The sequence below is a fragment of the Chaetodon trifascialis genome, chromosome 20, assembly GCF_039877785.1.
Source record: "Chaetodon trifascialis isolate fChaTrf1 chromosome 20, fChaTrf1.hap1, whole genome shotgun sequence".
Classification (NCBI taxonomy): Eukaryota; Metazoa; Chordata; class Actinopteri; order Chaetodontiformes; family Chaetodontidae; genus Chaetodon; species Chaetodon trifascialis.
Genome location: NC_092075.1, coordinates 16801197 through 16818468, shown reverse-complemented (window position 1 = coordinate 16818468; position 17272 = coordinate 16801197). Strand labels below are relative to the sequence as shown.

General features: G+C 41.4%; 1 protein-coding gene across 9 annotated transcripts in view; it reads right to left on the bottom strand.

Annotated features, from left to right (window-relative positions):
- Positions 1–101: 101 nt before the first annotated feature.
- vav2 (vav 2 guanine nucleotide exchange factor) overlaps positions 102–17272 on the bottom strand; it is a 196972-nt gene continuing 179801 nt past the window's right edge. For 4 of the 9 annotated variants that reach the window (XM_070989069.1, XM_070989072.1, XM_070989070.1 and 1 more), the window contains 12 exons: positions 15491–15579; positions 14478–14491; positions 14298–14316; positions 13574–13701; positions 10801–10872; positions 10564–10625; positions 10138–10254; positions 9521–9608; positions 9286–9409; positions 6617–6703; positions 6001–6155; positions 102–2316 (listed from right to left, as the gene is read on the bottom strand). In XM_070989069.1, the coding sequence (XP_070845170.1) occupies positions 2269–2316; positions 6001–6155; positions 6617–6703; positions 9286–9409; positions 9521–9608; positions 10138–10254; positions 10564–10625; positions 10801–10872; positions 13574–13701; positions 14298–14316; positions 14478–14491; positions 15491–15579 (1003 nt within the window). In that variant the 3' untranslated portion in view covers positions 102–2268. The remainder of the gene's footprint in view (positions 2317–6000; positions 6156–6616; positions 6704–9285; positions 9410–9520; positions 9609–10137; positions 10255–10563; positions 10626–10800; positions 10873–13573; positions 13702–14297; positions 14317–14477; positions 14492–15490; positions 15580–17272) is intronic. The other 5 variants (XM_070989071.1, XM_070989076.1, XM_070989075.1 and 2 more) reach the window with 2 other exon arrangements.

Genomic DNA, 17272 nt, shown 5'->3' with positions numbered 1-17272 from the left:
AACGAAGCGCTGAAAACTTGAAATGCAACTGAAAATCCAAAAAGATCCAGTCTCAAATTTTAAACCAAAGGAGAAATATTTATTTCATAATAGACCTCATTTTGAAATCCTCAGCCATTCAAAAAAAATGTACACGATTAAGTATTTATTTTTTCGAGGATGTATTGACAGGAGCTGAAATATCAATAGCCACATGCAATGGGTTTTTGTCCACTACATAAACAGCAACTAGACTCCCCCACCCCCCCACCCACCCCCCTCACCATTCTACACAACATGGAGGCCTCCTGTGCGTCTCCCTCACACAGTGGTAGGACTTAATGTTTTTCGGGACGGTCAGCCATTGCAATAACACACATCATAGACAGTCAAAAGTTTAGAAGCTAAACATATCAGCATCTTCTGCTCCATAAGTCTTTGTGAACCAGGCAGAGCTGGCGTGCTCAGGATTTGCACTTTACTTCTCAATGTGTGTGAACGTTAATCAAAATCATTCACATTGATTTATTGGTAATCCATCTGCAGCAAGGGGATGGTTACTTTCCATAATTACCCATTTCTAGTACAAGCAATTTATCAATACTGACATGTGCAGGCTGAAGATATGAAAGTTAAGGCCATATCAACAGAGTTTGAGGGCATACAAAATATGAACCTTTCAAAGAAAGCTGCGCTGATGGGGCCATCAAACATGTCTGTATTGCAAGAATTATGTGGTACATTTATGATCTAAACAGAAAACTGATGGCTAATCTGTACACTGACACACTGCGGTTGAAATGGCTGTAAATCTGTAAACATATTTTTGGCACGATGAAATTACTGGAAGTAAAAGGAAACACTGAGCACTGCACCCCTAGAAAATCACAAAATGATTAAGGGCTCCTTCTGTGGATTCTTCTTAATTAGCACACAAAGTTTTCCTTCAGATTCAAAACCTTCAGACGCTATTTAATTTTCACCAGTCTGCACAGCATCAAAATGGCTATCACACATGGAAAATGACTGACACTGAGGAAAAATAAATCCCGTCACCTGATCGTCTGTTAAAATAAGGCAAGGTACAAAAATCATAACAGTTGATCAAACTCCATGCAGACATTAAAACATGGCTGAATTTGGCTTCAAATAATAATAATAATAAAAACGGTTGGTCCAGTTCTCAAAACTTAAAAAATAATCTGTGCAAAAAGAAAACAAACAAAAGCAAAATCAAACAACGAACACCGAGATTTAAGAGTGTGAAGTGGTAGTCGAGTGGAATGTCTTGACGTTTCCCTTTCAAATCCAGCTGATTGCACCCATAGACTCTGCATGTGATGGTTGTTGGCTATAAAAACCCTCCAACTGTCTCTGCGAGTCCGTCCAGACACCAGTTAGGATAAGTTAAATGCTTCACCATCTTGTTTTTGGGGTTCAGAAGGGGAGCCGCCCCCAGTGTGTTCTATCAGTGCCTCTCTGTCAGTAAAGACCTCTGAACATGGACTGACTGTCTTTGCGGGGATGGCAATGTTCTTTACTGGCTGATGTTGAGGTTCAGTAAGCGACCATTCTTCAAAGGCACCGTACTGTACATTGGTCTGTGTGTGTGTGTTTGTGTGGGCCGCACATGGGCACATGCATACATGGAGAAGTAAAACCAGTCAACAAAGTCGATTCCCTCCGCTGGTGTCAGCCCACAAGGCATCACCATGACAACTAAGGCAAAATCTCTCAACATGGAAATGGAGCATCTGTCTTTTTTTTCTTACTTTAGTTTTTGTCATCTGATTCCTTGCTGTTACTAAAATCCACTTCCCCACAATAATCATCAGTAATGATAATAATCTCTATTCAATAAATTATCTATTCTGTACAATTATTTCACCTCACATAGACCTGCAACAAAGGGGAGCCTTTTTCAAAGGAAAGCTGTCCACAGTCTCTTCTGCTGTGTCCCCAGTTCAATAAAGCCTCTGCAGAGCACACAGAGGCTTGCACGCAGCAAGCCAGTTTTTCTTCTTTCCTGTACAGAAATTTAACAGGACATCCTCAAGAAAAAGAAAAAAAAAGAAAATCCAAACAAAAGCAAAGCTGATGCATAATTGAAGATAGACAAATTGGGTAGAAACGCGGGCTGAAAAATGAGTATCCAGCAAAAACAACAACAAAAAAGTTATTTTTTCCTTGTGTTATTTTCCTGGAGAGAGTAAGTAATTTTCTCTGAGAACAGTAGATAAAAGATGATTCCTGATTTAAAGGGAGCAGGGGCCAGCAAGCATCCACATCTTACTGCACGCCTTCTTCATCCACGTACGTTGATGGAAACCATCCAATCTGAAACACAAAACAGGAATAATCAGAGCAATAAACTCCTTTATAGTAGCAAATGGAAACAAGGGATGTTAATTGAGTTCGTTCAGATCCCTTTTTACATCCACTTGTACATATAGGTAGATAAACAATGTGTGCAGCACGAATGCATAAGTCCTCTCAGAATAATTACTGTCTGAAGGATGTGCATTACTTTCAGGTAACTGGTAGGATGTAGCAGCCTCATCCCTGTGATAAAAAAAATACTCCAATACTACTTCAGCTGTTGCTAGGCAACTACTTCTCCTCCTTGTTGGAAAGTGAGTGAGTAGTGGTAACACCATTACATTTTGTATTTAAAGACAATATGTAATTATAGAGCATAAAGGTGAAACTTTGCATTAAGACACACATATTCAACATTAACTAGCATGCATATGAGAAGCACTTTGGCTCTGTGTTAGCCATTAGAAAGCACCTATCAATGCTTCATTCTGCATGAGCATATTCTACAACTATTATTCCATTAACTAAGAGTTCTCCCTCAATAACCCCCTCAGTAGTGCGTACTGACAGTAAATTAGGAGGTTGTTGAATATGAAGTATTTCTTTAATAACCTCACACTAACCCTTAAAGACCCTAATTCCCAGAATAAGGCATTAATACGTGCTTTATAATGACTAATAAAGAGCCAATACACTACTAATAGCAAAAAACTAGTTAATGGTGAATATGTGTACCTTTATATAAAGTGTCACCAGTGTAAAATATCTATTTTTATCACTGGCAAAAAAAATCGTTGTAAAAGTGGGATAATGCATTCTGATTCATGCCATTATGAAAAATAAAACACTCCTCAAAGCCTGCATGCTGTTTCAACCACTGCCTGGCTAAGCATGGATTATTCTTTCTTGCACAGTACAAAAATCTGCATAAAGACTGTACCACTGCTGTGTCACCAGTGCTGTGCAGATCTGGATACAGTACAGATTCTGGATAATGACATTTACCCCTTGCTGAGATCTGATAATGCATCAACACAGAGCACCCCCACAGGTTATCTGGTTAATCTGCATTCAGCATGATTTAACATCTTGGTCTGACATATGCAATTTCTTGACCTAGATTCAGATGGCATGTTAACACCAGATTTCTGTGGGATCTAACTGAAAGCGACATGCTGACAGTGAGCATATTTACCCAGATATGCTCTTTGTAAGTCAATGTTATTTCTCATGAATTACTCTTGTGTAATCAGTATTATTACATTCACAGAGTAGGCACCCAGATGGTTTCATCTGACATCTGATAAGACACAGTCTTCCACTGATGAAGATGAGACTGCCATTTAAAATGGATCTCCATAAAGGTCCATGATGAAGTAAAAGCAAGATGCTATACTAGCTAGAATTCCATCCATGTCTGTCCAGATTCATATGATATATGTAGTGAAGACTTAAAAAAAAATAAAAAAGGAAAATAAAAGTTATTCAGAGTATTTTTTGATGAAATGGAAGTGATCACAATATTGACATGTTGGTTTCCAGTGATTCATTTCCTGTGAGAAACATTCTGTCTTCACTTATTCTAGTTATTGTGTCCTAGAGAAAAGAAGACACATCCTGTTTTTGCAATTTAGGAGCTGATAGCAAATTCTCTCGTGTAACGCACAAAGAACACACAACACTCTCTTCAGCTGTTAATGTCGCCATGGCAATGATGTTGATGATAGGTAGACAGGTCACATTAAAATCACTTTCATCTGGGGACAGGATCACTGAGAATGATCTCCAAATGCACTGTATATTCAACGCCATCAACAATTATTGATCAACAAGAAATGTATTGGGTGGCAGCAGTCCTCCACTACATTTGTCCAAGGCCAAGAAGTAACTGTGGGGGGCCGAACTTAAAATGAATGTTATTTTTATGAGACGGTGTCAGTTTAAGCAGACATGGAAAATCCATAATGATAACCAGATACTTAAATAGAAAATGATTCTCAGACCTCCACTGAGGAAGCAGTCAGTGCCCATTACAAAACCCACAGTTCATCTACCAATGAATGAATCCTTATCTCAACAACAACGACACCAACACCAACAACACCACCACCAACACCACCAACAACAACTCCCGGGAAGCAAACAGAAAATTCTCCATTTGAGACTCAATACAACCCTTGGCTGAATGAAAATAAACCCAAGTGTCTCTTGTACCTGAACTTCCGAGATACCTTCCACATCCAGCCAGTGTGCTGCTGCTGTCAGCTCCAGGGAATGACCAGCCAGGAAGCTGAGCAGTTTGATGGAGGGTCCACGAGAAGACAGGATGGAGTTGGACAAAAATATGTTGCAGAGCAGGTGAGCCATGAATTATGGATGTTTTGGCTCATTGCCAAGGGCTGGCAAGCGCATCTACTATCACTCTCAGGATGAACTGGGTCTCTTTCATTTGTGGGGGACATTAGATGTAGGCATTTTCTGAATTCATTAATATTCTGTGGGATAGAGGTGGCCAGCGGGCCACCAGTTCTCAATAACTGAGACATAGCCTAAGTCCGGACTGACTGACAGTTCGGACTTTGAGAATGCATGATCTATACAATTGCCACTGTTTCAAGGTGGACACCCAAGCTTAGTGTCACCAATTCAGGATCTGACCAAATGTGAAATATGGTTCCAGTCTCCCCTTCTGTTCCTGAGTTGAATAATGTTGAATAATGGACAGAAAGGTGTTTTTGCAGAATATTAGAAGTGAAGTTGATCTTGAAGTTGATCTTTGACCTTGTCATCAACATGTCATCACTTCATTTTATCCTAGGAGATATAGCCCACCCTATTCTGTAAAATCTTGTCATAATTACCTTGTAGATTCTTAAGTTTTGGCCAAACATCAGTTTTTTGACCACTGATCATCAAAATCGAATCAGTTCGTCCTTGAGTCCAAATTAACCTTTGTGCCAGATGTCACTGGCATGGAATAATAACGAAAAGGAAAATAAATTCAACTAAACAGTTAGTGTAGTAAAAGTGCAGCAGTGCCAAATTCTTTCAAGGTGTTCCGGAGATATTGCATTCATGAATGGGATGTATGGGATGTGGTATGTACTAATAACCTAAAAACATAATGTCTCTGGCCACAGCTGTTGCTGGTGCAGAGGCATTAAAATTAGACAAAAATTAGACAGCTACAGTACCTCAGCAGCAGACTGCACAATAGAGTACGACCCAGTTCAGCTGAGCAACAGCACAATAGTTAAGTGGATACACTCACTCTGGCTCCAGAGCAACACATTAACACTGTCAAAAATTTACAACCTAATGGGGAACATCCCTAGAATAAAAAGCTGACATCACATCCACTTTTACTGCCAGCCTATTAAACTGGCGCATTTCCTTGCAGTCAGGCTTTTTACTTTTATTCAGCCACCTTCAGGAGTGCTTTTCATATCAATAGTTTAATTGTTAAATTCAGTAACTGAGTCACCACAGACGTGCTGTACTTTTGAGGTCCTTAAGTACTTGGTTTTGTTGTATGCATATCCCTTAATTAAGCTAGCAGTGGGACCTATTTTTAATCAAATAGAGAACAGTACTAACCTAAAAACATTACAGCACCCAAAATGTTCTTTCTTTATGGGTTCTTTCTGTTACCCTGATCAGTTTAACCACACACAAATGAACAGACTTCTATGGTTCACTCACTCGTCCGTTGGCCTCTCCTTTCCACCAGCCCTGGTCTCCACCGATCTTGCTGTAGATTTTGACAATGTCTCCTTCTCGCAGTGACAGCTCTCGCATGTCCCGTGCTGCAAAGTTATACCTGGCCACTGCTGTACTGACCACCCGAGGAGTGAACACTGTGAAAATGGAAACAATGAGAGCTCAATCCATTCACACTTGAAGAACTGAACTGCTTGTTTCACAGACAGCTTTGTATATAATGAAATAACTAAAGTTATCCATCACTGGTATAAGGTTGAGAGGGGAAAGGTCATACGGGACATGGTGGTAATAATTGTGAAGAATGATCGAGGGGGAGATGGTCAGTTCAGTGTTCCGCAGATGCAATGTAGTCACACAATGACAAGTGAGCATGATGGGAAAGGACAAGTCGTTTCATCACGAAAGAGGAAATTGGTTTTCTCTTCTTGATTTAATGAGGGAGTGTCATCCTGGGAAGAACTAAAATGTTCTTGTTAATGAAAAGAGCACCACATAGAAGAAGCAACGAGGTCGAGACCACTGAGGCTTATTATGAAATTACAGGCGATGAGGTGCAGGACGACAACAGGAGCAAGAAAAGAAAGAAGAAGAGTACCTGACCAAAAGGGAGCTGAGCTCTGAGAAGAGAAGTTGAGGCCCTGTGGACTGAGGAAGGAGAAGTTGTAGGAGGCGCAGGTGGCTGCTGAGAGAAGAGAAGGGGGGGGGGGGGGGGGATAAAGCTGGAAAATGTTTTGAGGAGCGTGCATGCAGAGCCGGAGCCAGAGAAGCAGAATAAAAAAAGGAAAGCTTGTGCATTGAAGTTGTCTGTCTCTTTCAGTGGTGTGTCTGAAAACAATTTGTTATGTAAAAAATATACAATAATTTGTGGATTGTAAGCAGGATCTCAGTGGGAATTGTCCGTTTATGTCCTGATGCAGAGGCTTAAAGAGACTCCTGTTTTGTTCCAAATTTGGCAGTGGTGACTTTATTGTTGCATGCAGATAGTCAGACTATACTGAATGCATTACTAAATATTCACAGACAACATGAAGACCGCCTGCCTTTTAATGTGTGACACATGAATTAAATAGCAACATAATTGCTTCTTTGCATCATATTTCATTTCCACAACCCTGTACGGCCTCCCAGAGGGAGGCTGTCTGAACTCTCACTCCATTACCGAACTGTCAGTGCAGAATGTCATTTAATGTAGCTTTTAGCAGCTGCTGAATAAACCCACTGACCCTACTGTAAACTGTATGACCATAGATGCTTCCTAATTATAATAGATGGTTCCTAATCCCACACTGTTTGCATACACACCTGCGAGGTGTGACACGCCCACGACCACAGACAGAGAAGGAGCAACAGCACAGCATCATTAGCAAAGACTCAATTGTCTCCTTTTATTTCCAGATTCAGGCAAAACAGGAGGGAGACAATCTTGCTGTCGTGGCCAGTTCTTCGTGCAGATTGAACAAAGGCAGACCAGTGCAGAACAGGAGCCAGTGCAAGGCCAGAGCCAGTATTGATACAGTCTAATGGACAGAGAGGGCTGCCAATTCCGACAGCTCGTCCACAGATCTCTGAGTTAGCTGACAAACTCTTCCTCTTTGTCTTTCTCTCTTTGTCTACTTTGCACTGCTAGCCTCCTTTTCTGCCCTTTTCCCCTTTGGACTTCCTCCATTCCTCTCTGTATGAGTCAGGCAAGTCACTGGCCTGGAGTGAAGACAAAGAGAGTGGGATGTAGTCTGTCTCATTTATTTTACCCTTCTTTGCTATCTACAGCCAAGATGGCAAGGAATTCAATTTGTAAGCTGGACCTACACATTACTGATGTATCTGCAGTCAAATTAGTATTGTCATAATCGTTCATAAAAGCAGGAAGCTATACAGTGTAACTTGATACACGATGTGCTATTAGTTGCTGGGCCAATAATCCATCCACCCAGTTTCCACTGCTTATCCAGGTCTGGCTCATGATGGCAGCAGGCTAACCAAGGAAGGCCATACACGCTCCTCCCTAGCCATGTCCTCCAGCTCTTCATGGGGTAATCCAAGGTTCTTCCAGGCCAGATTTGACATGCAATTCATCCATTTTGTTCTGGGTCTGCCCAGTGGTCTCCTCCCAGCTGGACATGTCATGAGTACTGCCACAGGGAGGTCCATGCAGCATCTGAATCAGACGTCTCAACCAACCCAGCTAATTCCTTCCAGCTTTGACAAAGGAGGAGCAGTTCAGCTCAGAGTTCCTCTCAGATGTCAGAGGTCCTCTCCCTGTCTCAAGGGGTAAGCTCAACCAACCCATTAAAGAAACTGATTTTGTCCACTTCCACCTCTGATCTAATTCTTTTGGGCATTGCCCAAAGCTCATGGTCATAGGTGAGGGTTGTAACCTAGACTGACTGTTAAATCAAGACTAATTCTAGAACCCTTATGGAGTGCAGTCAGAGAGCAAAGCTCACAGGCGAGCGCCTGATGGCTGGGCCACTGCCCATGGGGGCCTGATCCCTTTCAACACAAAGGAACAATATGAGGCTGCCACCTTGTGGGCTCACCACTTGCAGTACCGGGCCAAAGGGTCGGGTGTATTGCTGACTGGGCCAAAACACTGTACACAAAATATTAACTGAATGCAGTGAATAGTTTACTTATATCTTATATCATCCTTCTCTCCAAAGCCATCCAACAGACAAGCATTACAGTCCCTTCATCTTTACTGTCAGTCCACATATTAGTCTCAAATATTCTGATGAAGTTACTCTAGACCTATAGACCTATAGGTTTGTTTATCAAGCAACATCAGCAACAACTCAACAAGGTACATGGTAATGGCTCCTTATGCAGTGCTGTGTTTCTATGAGTAGGTCCATGTTTTGTTGAGCTTGTGCATGCACACAAAGATGGCGGTGGAAACATGCCATGATGTGCTGCAATGCACCAGCAGAGTACTTTAAAAATAATACTTTTAAAATGGCTACGCAAATGATTTTTGAGGAAGGACACATTTGCTTAAGCTCAAGGATGCACACAATGCGCGTTGGCGAGGAACGCTGAATATAACCGCACCTGAGGAAATTCTATGATTCTGAGTGACTAGTACATAATCTTGCTTGCAGCGTGAATGTAAGGTTAAGGCAGCCATTTACAACGGTCAGACTGTGTTGGCAGTGGCTGATATTCAACACTAAAATTCATTCCATTCTTGCTTTGTGTGTGAGGCTCAGGCTGACCGCAGAGGGTGAAAGTTAAGTGCCGGAGAAGAGGAGCATTTAGAAGGCTTACCTGGTGAGCGTGTACTGGCCCGAGTTAGGGAGCGTTCTCTTGACTTGTAGGGGTATCGCAATGTGGTATCCAATAACTTGAAGCTTTCTTTCAGCGAATGAGACTGGTAGTACTCCACCAGCTCCTGTTAGGATAAACAGTACAGAAGGATTGAAACACTCTGATTTGTGTGTTTTTGTCACAGTGACATCAAGCTACTGAGGGCATTTTGTGGTGTTAGTTAAACACGACTTACCAAAAGACTCTCGAACTTCTTGGCCTCAGTGATGTGAATCCAGCTGTCTTTTTCAATGACCTTGATGTGTTTCACTTCATCATTGAATCTGTAGAACACCACAGAGGAATCACCAAGAAGAAGAGAAATTGTTTTTAATTGTAATTGATAAAATTCTCCTCAATAATTTATCTTGTAACTTTTATGTTACAGTTCCTTTTTGTCTTGTTGCATACCTGAAGGACTAACAAAGCAAAATAAAGATATTTTCACAAGTTAAAGCCGACTGTGGGACTTGTTTAATTATTTGTCCCAAGGCTGGTCCCTCCAGGCCCTTTGTACCTGTCTTCAAGACTTCAAGAAAAATGTGCCAAATCATTTCTCCCTATACATCACCATATGAAAACTCCAGCAAGAGCTCATGCTTCATTTCTCTTTTGGATGAACTTCTCAGAGGAAAAGCACACGAAAAACAGGATAAAAAAAAAAAAGCAATTACCGAGTGGTAATTAGACAGAGCTAAAAGATGCAAGGAAAAAGCTGACTGGGGCATCCCATGAGAATTTTTATATCCTATGAGATGTGGATAAAAACCCTCCCTCGAGATTTTCCCCTCCTGTAAGATGTGAAACACTCACTTGATGCTGATGGCGAACCTCTCTGCCTCAGCTGTCCTCTCTCTGATAAGGTAGGTCCCACTGCTGTGGGACTTTAAAAGGTTGTCGGCCTGCTGGCGCTCCATGTTCCCTGCAAACCTACAGAGAAGCAAAGAATAAATGTTGTGACCTCCAAATACAAAGTGATATAACTGAATGGCGTTGGAAAAGCCTTTGACATCAAAGAGCCATGTAGTAATTAAGCTTTTCTTTACGGTCGTGTTTGGGGTCAGTTAGCGTTAAATTGAACTCATCCATGAATTAACAATATACTGGAGTTAACATCATTAGATCTGCAGTAATTAAAGGATAGTGACCTCAGGCTAATGTAAGTATATAGTATATAGGGCCTTAAAAGTATGAGGATGACAATCTTGAATCCACAACCTTTAGAAATGAAGATCTTACCAAGGATATCCATAGTAGTCTGCTTCCCTTGAGGACTGCCGGCTGGATAATGACTGGAAGGGCTGACACAAATAATAGACACGCCAAATTAAATTACTCATAAACAAAACTATGATGCAGACGGAGATTATTTCTATGTATGTCCCACACAGGGAGTTAAAATGGGAGTTTTCTGGTATGTCCTTAAAAATCACACATACTGTATTGATTCTGATGGACTGTGTTTCAATGATTTACCTTTGGGTCCAGATAAGGTTTGACACATGAACTGGGGAAGAAGCCACTCTTTTGCGTTTGTATCAGCTTTCCCTGCAAGACAAAAGCAAGGTACGATCATTTTGACTGAACTTCAAATACTGAGGCAATGAAAAGTGCTTTACATAAGATAAACAGATGCATTAAAAGATTTCAAAGCAAATCAATCAAGATACATTTACATCAGTGTCTGTGAGACTCACACATGTAGCGAATACTTTGAAGGAATTTAATAAAATGTACAAAGTTATCACTATTTTCATATGTATGATTCCAGTGAATAATCTCCAGTGAGAAACATTCTGTCTTCGCTTTTTACAGGGAGCACAGAGGACTGATAGAGAGCTTCATCACATGGTGCAACGACAATCACCTGAAGCTCAGTATGAGCAAAACCAATGAACCTGTGGTGAACTACAATGCTTCAAATATGGATGTTGCTGCACAGAAGCCACAAACTGTAAAACGTGGATGCTTCACATACATCTTCAAGCCAGCAGCTCAGAAAATCTGTACAATCTCCACACTGGATCAAGGTGGACGCCCAAGATTAGTGTCACCAATTCAGGATCTGACCAAATGTGAAATATGGTCACGTTCTCCCCTTCTGCTGAGTTGTGGTGTCGAATAATGGCCAGAAAAGTTTTTGTAAATCATTTTGAGTTCACAGTGATGTTGACCTTTGACCTTTTGAATACAAAATCTCATCACTTCATCATTCTATCCTGTGAGACAGTTGTGTACAATTTTGTCTTAATTAGCATTGTTATTGAGCTGTGGTCAAAACTGTGTTTTGTGTGGTCACAGTGACCTCTGACCACCAAAAGTTAATCAGTTTAATTTTATTCAATTAATTAATACATCCTTGAGTCCAAATGGACATTTGTGCCAGATGTAATGGAATTCCCTTACTGCATTAATTTATATCCCCATACACGAGAATGGGACAGATGGACAACCAAGAAAACATAATGCTTCCAGCCACGACTGTCACCAGCACGGAAGCATGATGAAAAGGAAAATAAATTCAATTAAACACTGTCAGTGTAGTAATAGTGCAGCAATAAATTGCCCTCAGATTAAATAGGAAAAAAGTATTCAAAGGGTCACGAGGAGAAGTCACTTTTCACAGAGGAAAAACACAGCAATACATTGTCAAACATCATTGTAAAACCGGGCACACAGCAATGTATGCCAGGACTCTGAATGGACTGAAAGGAACACAGACTCCACCGATTTTCTACAGGACAGGCTTATTTTTCAAGAAAGAAAACTTCTGGCAATGAAAAAAAAATTACACATTGACGCTCGATGTTGCACCTACAATGAAATGAACATACCTGTCAAGTTCTCCCATCAGCGTGAGACATGCACTCTCTGCTACCTGAAGCAATTGATTTTTTTAAGCTCAACTCACCCATTGACATTGCATGGAGAGACTCGACTGTCATGCCATGGAGGGATAAAGCAATAGGTAAGTTTAAATTAATGGCTTCAGAAGGCTGCCCTCAGTCACTCTGGGAAAGGCTAACCTGATACAAGAAGCTGTAAGAGTCAGTGATTCAGCAGTGAGTGTCAGAAGTGCCTAGAGCCAGTAGTATTACAGCTCCTGTCATCCAGCCTAATTCAATGTAGAGGATCCTCCGGGTTTACGGGCACAGCTTCATTGATGTGCAACTGAGACACGGCTAATGCCACAGGTAAATATGCATAGAAGCCTTCCACTTGCTCAAAGAAATCAGAAGAATTTCATATTCAGAAAACTGAAAAACCTCTCTGCACACACGAGCGTGTGACAGGTGCATCAGAAGGCAGCGCAACCAGAGTGAAAACGACAGGGCTCCCATGGGTAAACAAGAGGGTGCCAGGCGAGGACTGTAAGCAACAGTGTGCTGGAGTTTTTATTGAATTTCTTTCATTCAGAATCAGAAGAATCAGATGTTTATTGGCCAAATATGCTGACAAATAACAAGGAATTGGAGTCCAGCTGTACAGGAAAAACTCTAATCGCTGTCCCTTTACAGTATATCAGCACACAGTCTTACCATGTGGTGTGAACTGGTGGTCTCATGGTCAACACACCATGTAGCTGCAACGCCCCTGGCTCAAATCTGGCTGGAGCCCTCGGTTACATGTTAACTGTGTTATACATGTGAGGACGTTTGATTTGTAGTACAGTCAGTATGTGGACAATTTGTTTTGGCTTTCTTCTACATTACATTGGATCCAGAGAAAAGTTGGACATCTTGGGAAATGAGCTTATCTGCTTTCTTGCCGAGACTGAGAAAAGACTGATCCGCTCTCATGTCTAAACACTAAATACAAGGCTATGTGCCAGACTGTTGTTTGGGCTTGCCGCTGACTTCCTGGAGTCTCTGCTGGTTGCCTGGCAACCTAATGGCGCTGACCACACTCCAGGAAGTCGCAGCGCCTCGCCAAGAAAAAACTTTTCTTTGGATTAAACAACAAATAAGCTGGCTTCGATGGGCTGGGAGTTGGATTGTGTTAGCTTTTAACAGAACCAGGCCTGACTGTAGGAATTGTGGCTCTTTCTATACACATCCCACAGGTTAAAAAGGGCTATGAGTTCTACTCTGTTCACCCAGTATACATGTGATCACCTTCAAAGGGCTTTAAAGCCGATGAAACAAGTTCTCAATGTGCTGGAGTACAGAGCCAACATCCGCTGTCTTATAATATTCACATTTAACGTGTCAAAGTGGAACATCAGGTAGAAGTGATTGATTGACCGTACCTCCCACCATGCGGTGTCAGGATCTCCCTTCAGCAGCTCGATGAAATCTCCTGTTTGAAAGCAGAGCGGCGTCTTCCCCGGAGGTGCTGGTGTGCCATGGTAGTTCCTCACTGCCACCATCTTGGGACCTGCAAACACGCTTTGCAGTTAGTATTAATTGAGCTAAGTGCAGGTTGTTAGGTCAGGCTGTTGACGAGGGATAAAAGAGGAAAAGATCTCATGAAAATCTAACTTTGAACAGGACTGCTCACTGCAGTTTGGATTTCCCTCTTTGGTCTGACACAGGCGGGACTGTTTTTGTATAAAAACCTTTTCCACTGAGTGATGCGGTGATCTAAGATACACACAGTAAAACCACAGCATCCTGGGTTCAAATCTAGTCCAGATCTCTGTTTCCTGGTATCCCTGTCTCCATCCACTTTGAAGTATCTTTCAGGCAAAAATGCCAGAAATGATAAAGAAAATGTTCCCATGAGATCTGTGCCTTCAGATCATATCTATCTTCCTCTATGTTCAGCATGTGTGCAGTGCCACCCACTCTATGTGGTTGATGATGTTATTATGGTTCATGTGCAGTCACTCTTTCCACTAGATGGTGGTAGAGCTCTGTGCTGTTCAATAACACCTATATCTGTGACACAGTTGTTACATGCCAGCTGTCAGATTATTCAGCTTCAAGTGGAAATATTCTACATCATGTGTAGGTGTCAGGAGGTGCTCTTACCTGATGATAGTCCAGGTTCCTACAAAAGAGAAACACTCGATCAACAACACTGTTACAAATGAATTACTTCCAAAATCTCTGAGAGAAAATGGCATTTAGAGGATGCAAATATGAGGATGATAATGATGGTGACGATGATAATACTGCTGCAGTATGCTGACTAATAGAGGGTCGACTCACCAAGTCATGAGGATCTGAAACAAAACAACAGAAACAGAGACAGTCACGGAGGGTTCGGGTTTACGCCTGAGCCAAGCTGAGCATAACAATTCTCATAATATGTGTCAGGACTCTTTTTACTATGCCATGTCAAACACGAAAGCAATTTCGCTTGTATGGCTGCATTTTGGCTTCATCCAAGAAGTAAAGTGTTAAATGGTGGATGTAAAGCAGTCACGGATAAAGCGGAAAATATATGGTAACATCTACACACGCATTTTCTTCCTACTGCTTTGTCCCATTAATTCTTCCCTTTCCCAATCAGTCCCACTTTTGCTGCCAGTTCTGTCCCGCTCGAAGGAATTATTTTTCACACTGACTAACTACAGTATTTAGGTGTTATTTTAACTAAAGAACCACAGAGGCTGCAGGCTGAATTTATGTTGATTAAACTGTGGTTTGAGATTAAGAGATGAATAATATGAAGGAAAGCAGAGAAAAAAAATACGCTCCACAAAATTCAATTTACTTTTAGAAATGTTTGTCAACTTGTATTTTTGTCGTTGTGAATAACTGGATCATTTCACTTCTTCAGGCCTCTAAGAATGATGTATGAAACATATGGAACCAATCATGATGGGTCACGAGTAGGCACGGCTTCATTTTAAAGCCACAAAGTTTAGGAACATGTGGTCCAAATAATCAGGGCTATGTGTCTGTCAAAAAGGCTGGTGCATTCAGGTACTGTAGTTCATCCTGGCTCCCAAATTGTGGCTGTACTCTCTGATACCAAACCCAGTGACATAGTAGTCCCACTGTCCCAAAGGAACCCCACAGAGCCCCGAAAAACCCATCCATTTTCCTGCTTGATAAAATAGCCGGACGGTGTTCAGAGACAGCAGCTTTGTACTCGTGGGCAGAATGGAATTTCACAAATCCTGTGAAATCGTGTCCTTCACATAGCACCGATTAACGGTTTGATTATCAATGAACATAGCCCTAATACCTAGAAGACAATTAGAGGAAACACCTACTGATTTTACAGATGGTGATGACTTCCAGACACTCTTTGTGTGCTCCTGTCCCACAGCGAGAGCAGTAGTAGCCCTGATAGAAGATGCCCCTAGAGGGAACACACACACACACACAGACACACAGACACACAGACACATTAGTAATGCAAACAGGAAGTGTTTCAGACACAAATGAACTTCTTGTCAGTTCAACACACAAACAGACCTGCTCCTTGTGACTACGTGCCTGTGATTGTGCTTACATATGCTCCATCATTTCAACTCTGCAATCCCTTAAAATCACAAAATCAGCTCGCCCCATTTAAAGCCATGCACTCCTGAGCTGTATTCGTTACGGATGCTGTAACACTGCACGCATCGCACACTGCCATGTTGAATAGCAAGTGCCATAAATCACGACAGGATCTGCTGGGGCTGCAGCAGTAATTAGCATCTAGCAGGGAGTGAGAACACTGGTCCCTGCTTCCACTGGCTCTGTGAATTTAGGTCAGCCAAGCCATGAAATTTGTGGGTCAATACACAGAGTGGAGTTTAGCCTGCTGACTGTAACAGAGGTGAAAGTGGTGATGCAGTGACATGGGTTGTCCCTGCTGCAGTCGAGCAGCACTCTCACATGGGAGGAGGTGTGTTCAGGGAGGCAGTGGGTGGCTTTGGGAAGGGGAATGTTTAAAAATATCATCCTCAGCCTCAGTCACACTCTGTAGAATTTTTTTTTCCAAAGACTGCCTTTATACTAATTAGGGGCTATGTTAGCCAAAAACATATTCCCTCTGTGATTTGTCTGTTTGTTTGTTTGCTGCTGACCAAATGTGGCTGAATTCTTCCTCATTTTCTTTGCTCATGAGACACATTTTAAGCTTTTAACTCTACTTTTACTCGTGCTACATTTAATACGACATTTGCTAACAATGTACAGTACTATATTACTGCTGCATGACAGCTGTGCTGGAAAGTAACAAAGTACACTGACTGAAGTACAACACTCAAGTACAGTTTTCAGGTATTTCCATTTTCTGCAACTCAAAAACCTAGAATGAGCTAAAATATCATCGAATAAACTGCCCAACAGCACATTAAGTCGATAAAATTAAGGGTCACACTTTATAATACAGCACACGATCTACAGTTTTTGAATGAATCAGGCATCAGTAAAATACTCAGCAGTTCCTCCTGAGACTTCCATGTCAGTACTGTAGCCTGTGGGTGTTCACAAAATACATACTTTGCAAAAAATACTCTAATTTGCTTCTTCTTTCCTCTAATAAGTCCAATTGTTACACCCTTGTTCACCATTGTCTTGGTTTCTTCCACTGAAGGTACATTTAAGTAGCCATAGAAACTAAAAAGAAGCACAAAATAAAAGTACAAGTACAAATAAAGTACTACAAAACAAGGTCCAATTGACAGCCTTTTCCTGGAGGTTTCATTCTACATTCCAGCGGTGTTCATCTGAGGTGCCGGTAGGTGGACTATTACTACTACTTTTCAACGCAGGACTATTTTTACATTGTGGTTTTGCTAGATTTTATTTAAGTATCTGATCTGACTGCTTCTCCTGCCACTGCATAAAACATGGATATAGAGTATCTTCGTATAAATGTTACATAACATGCGTCAGGGTCTATAAAATATCTTTTTAAACAGTGGACATAAAGGCATGTGCCCAGATGGTACAGATAACACAGAAAGAGAAATCTCTTTTACTACTGAATGTTTTTGGATAGTTGATAGTCCTTGGAAAGTCTGAAAGAAGACGCATTCATTATTCACTGCAGAATATGA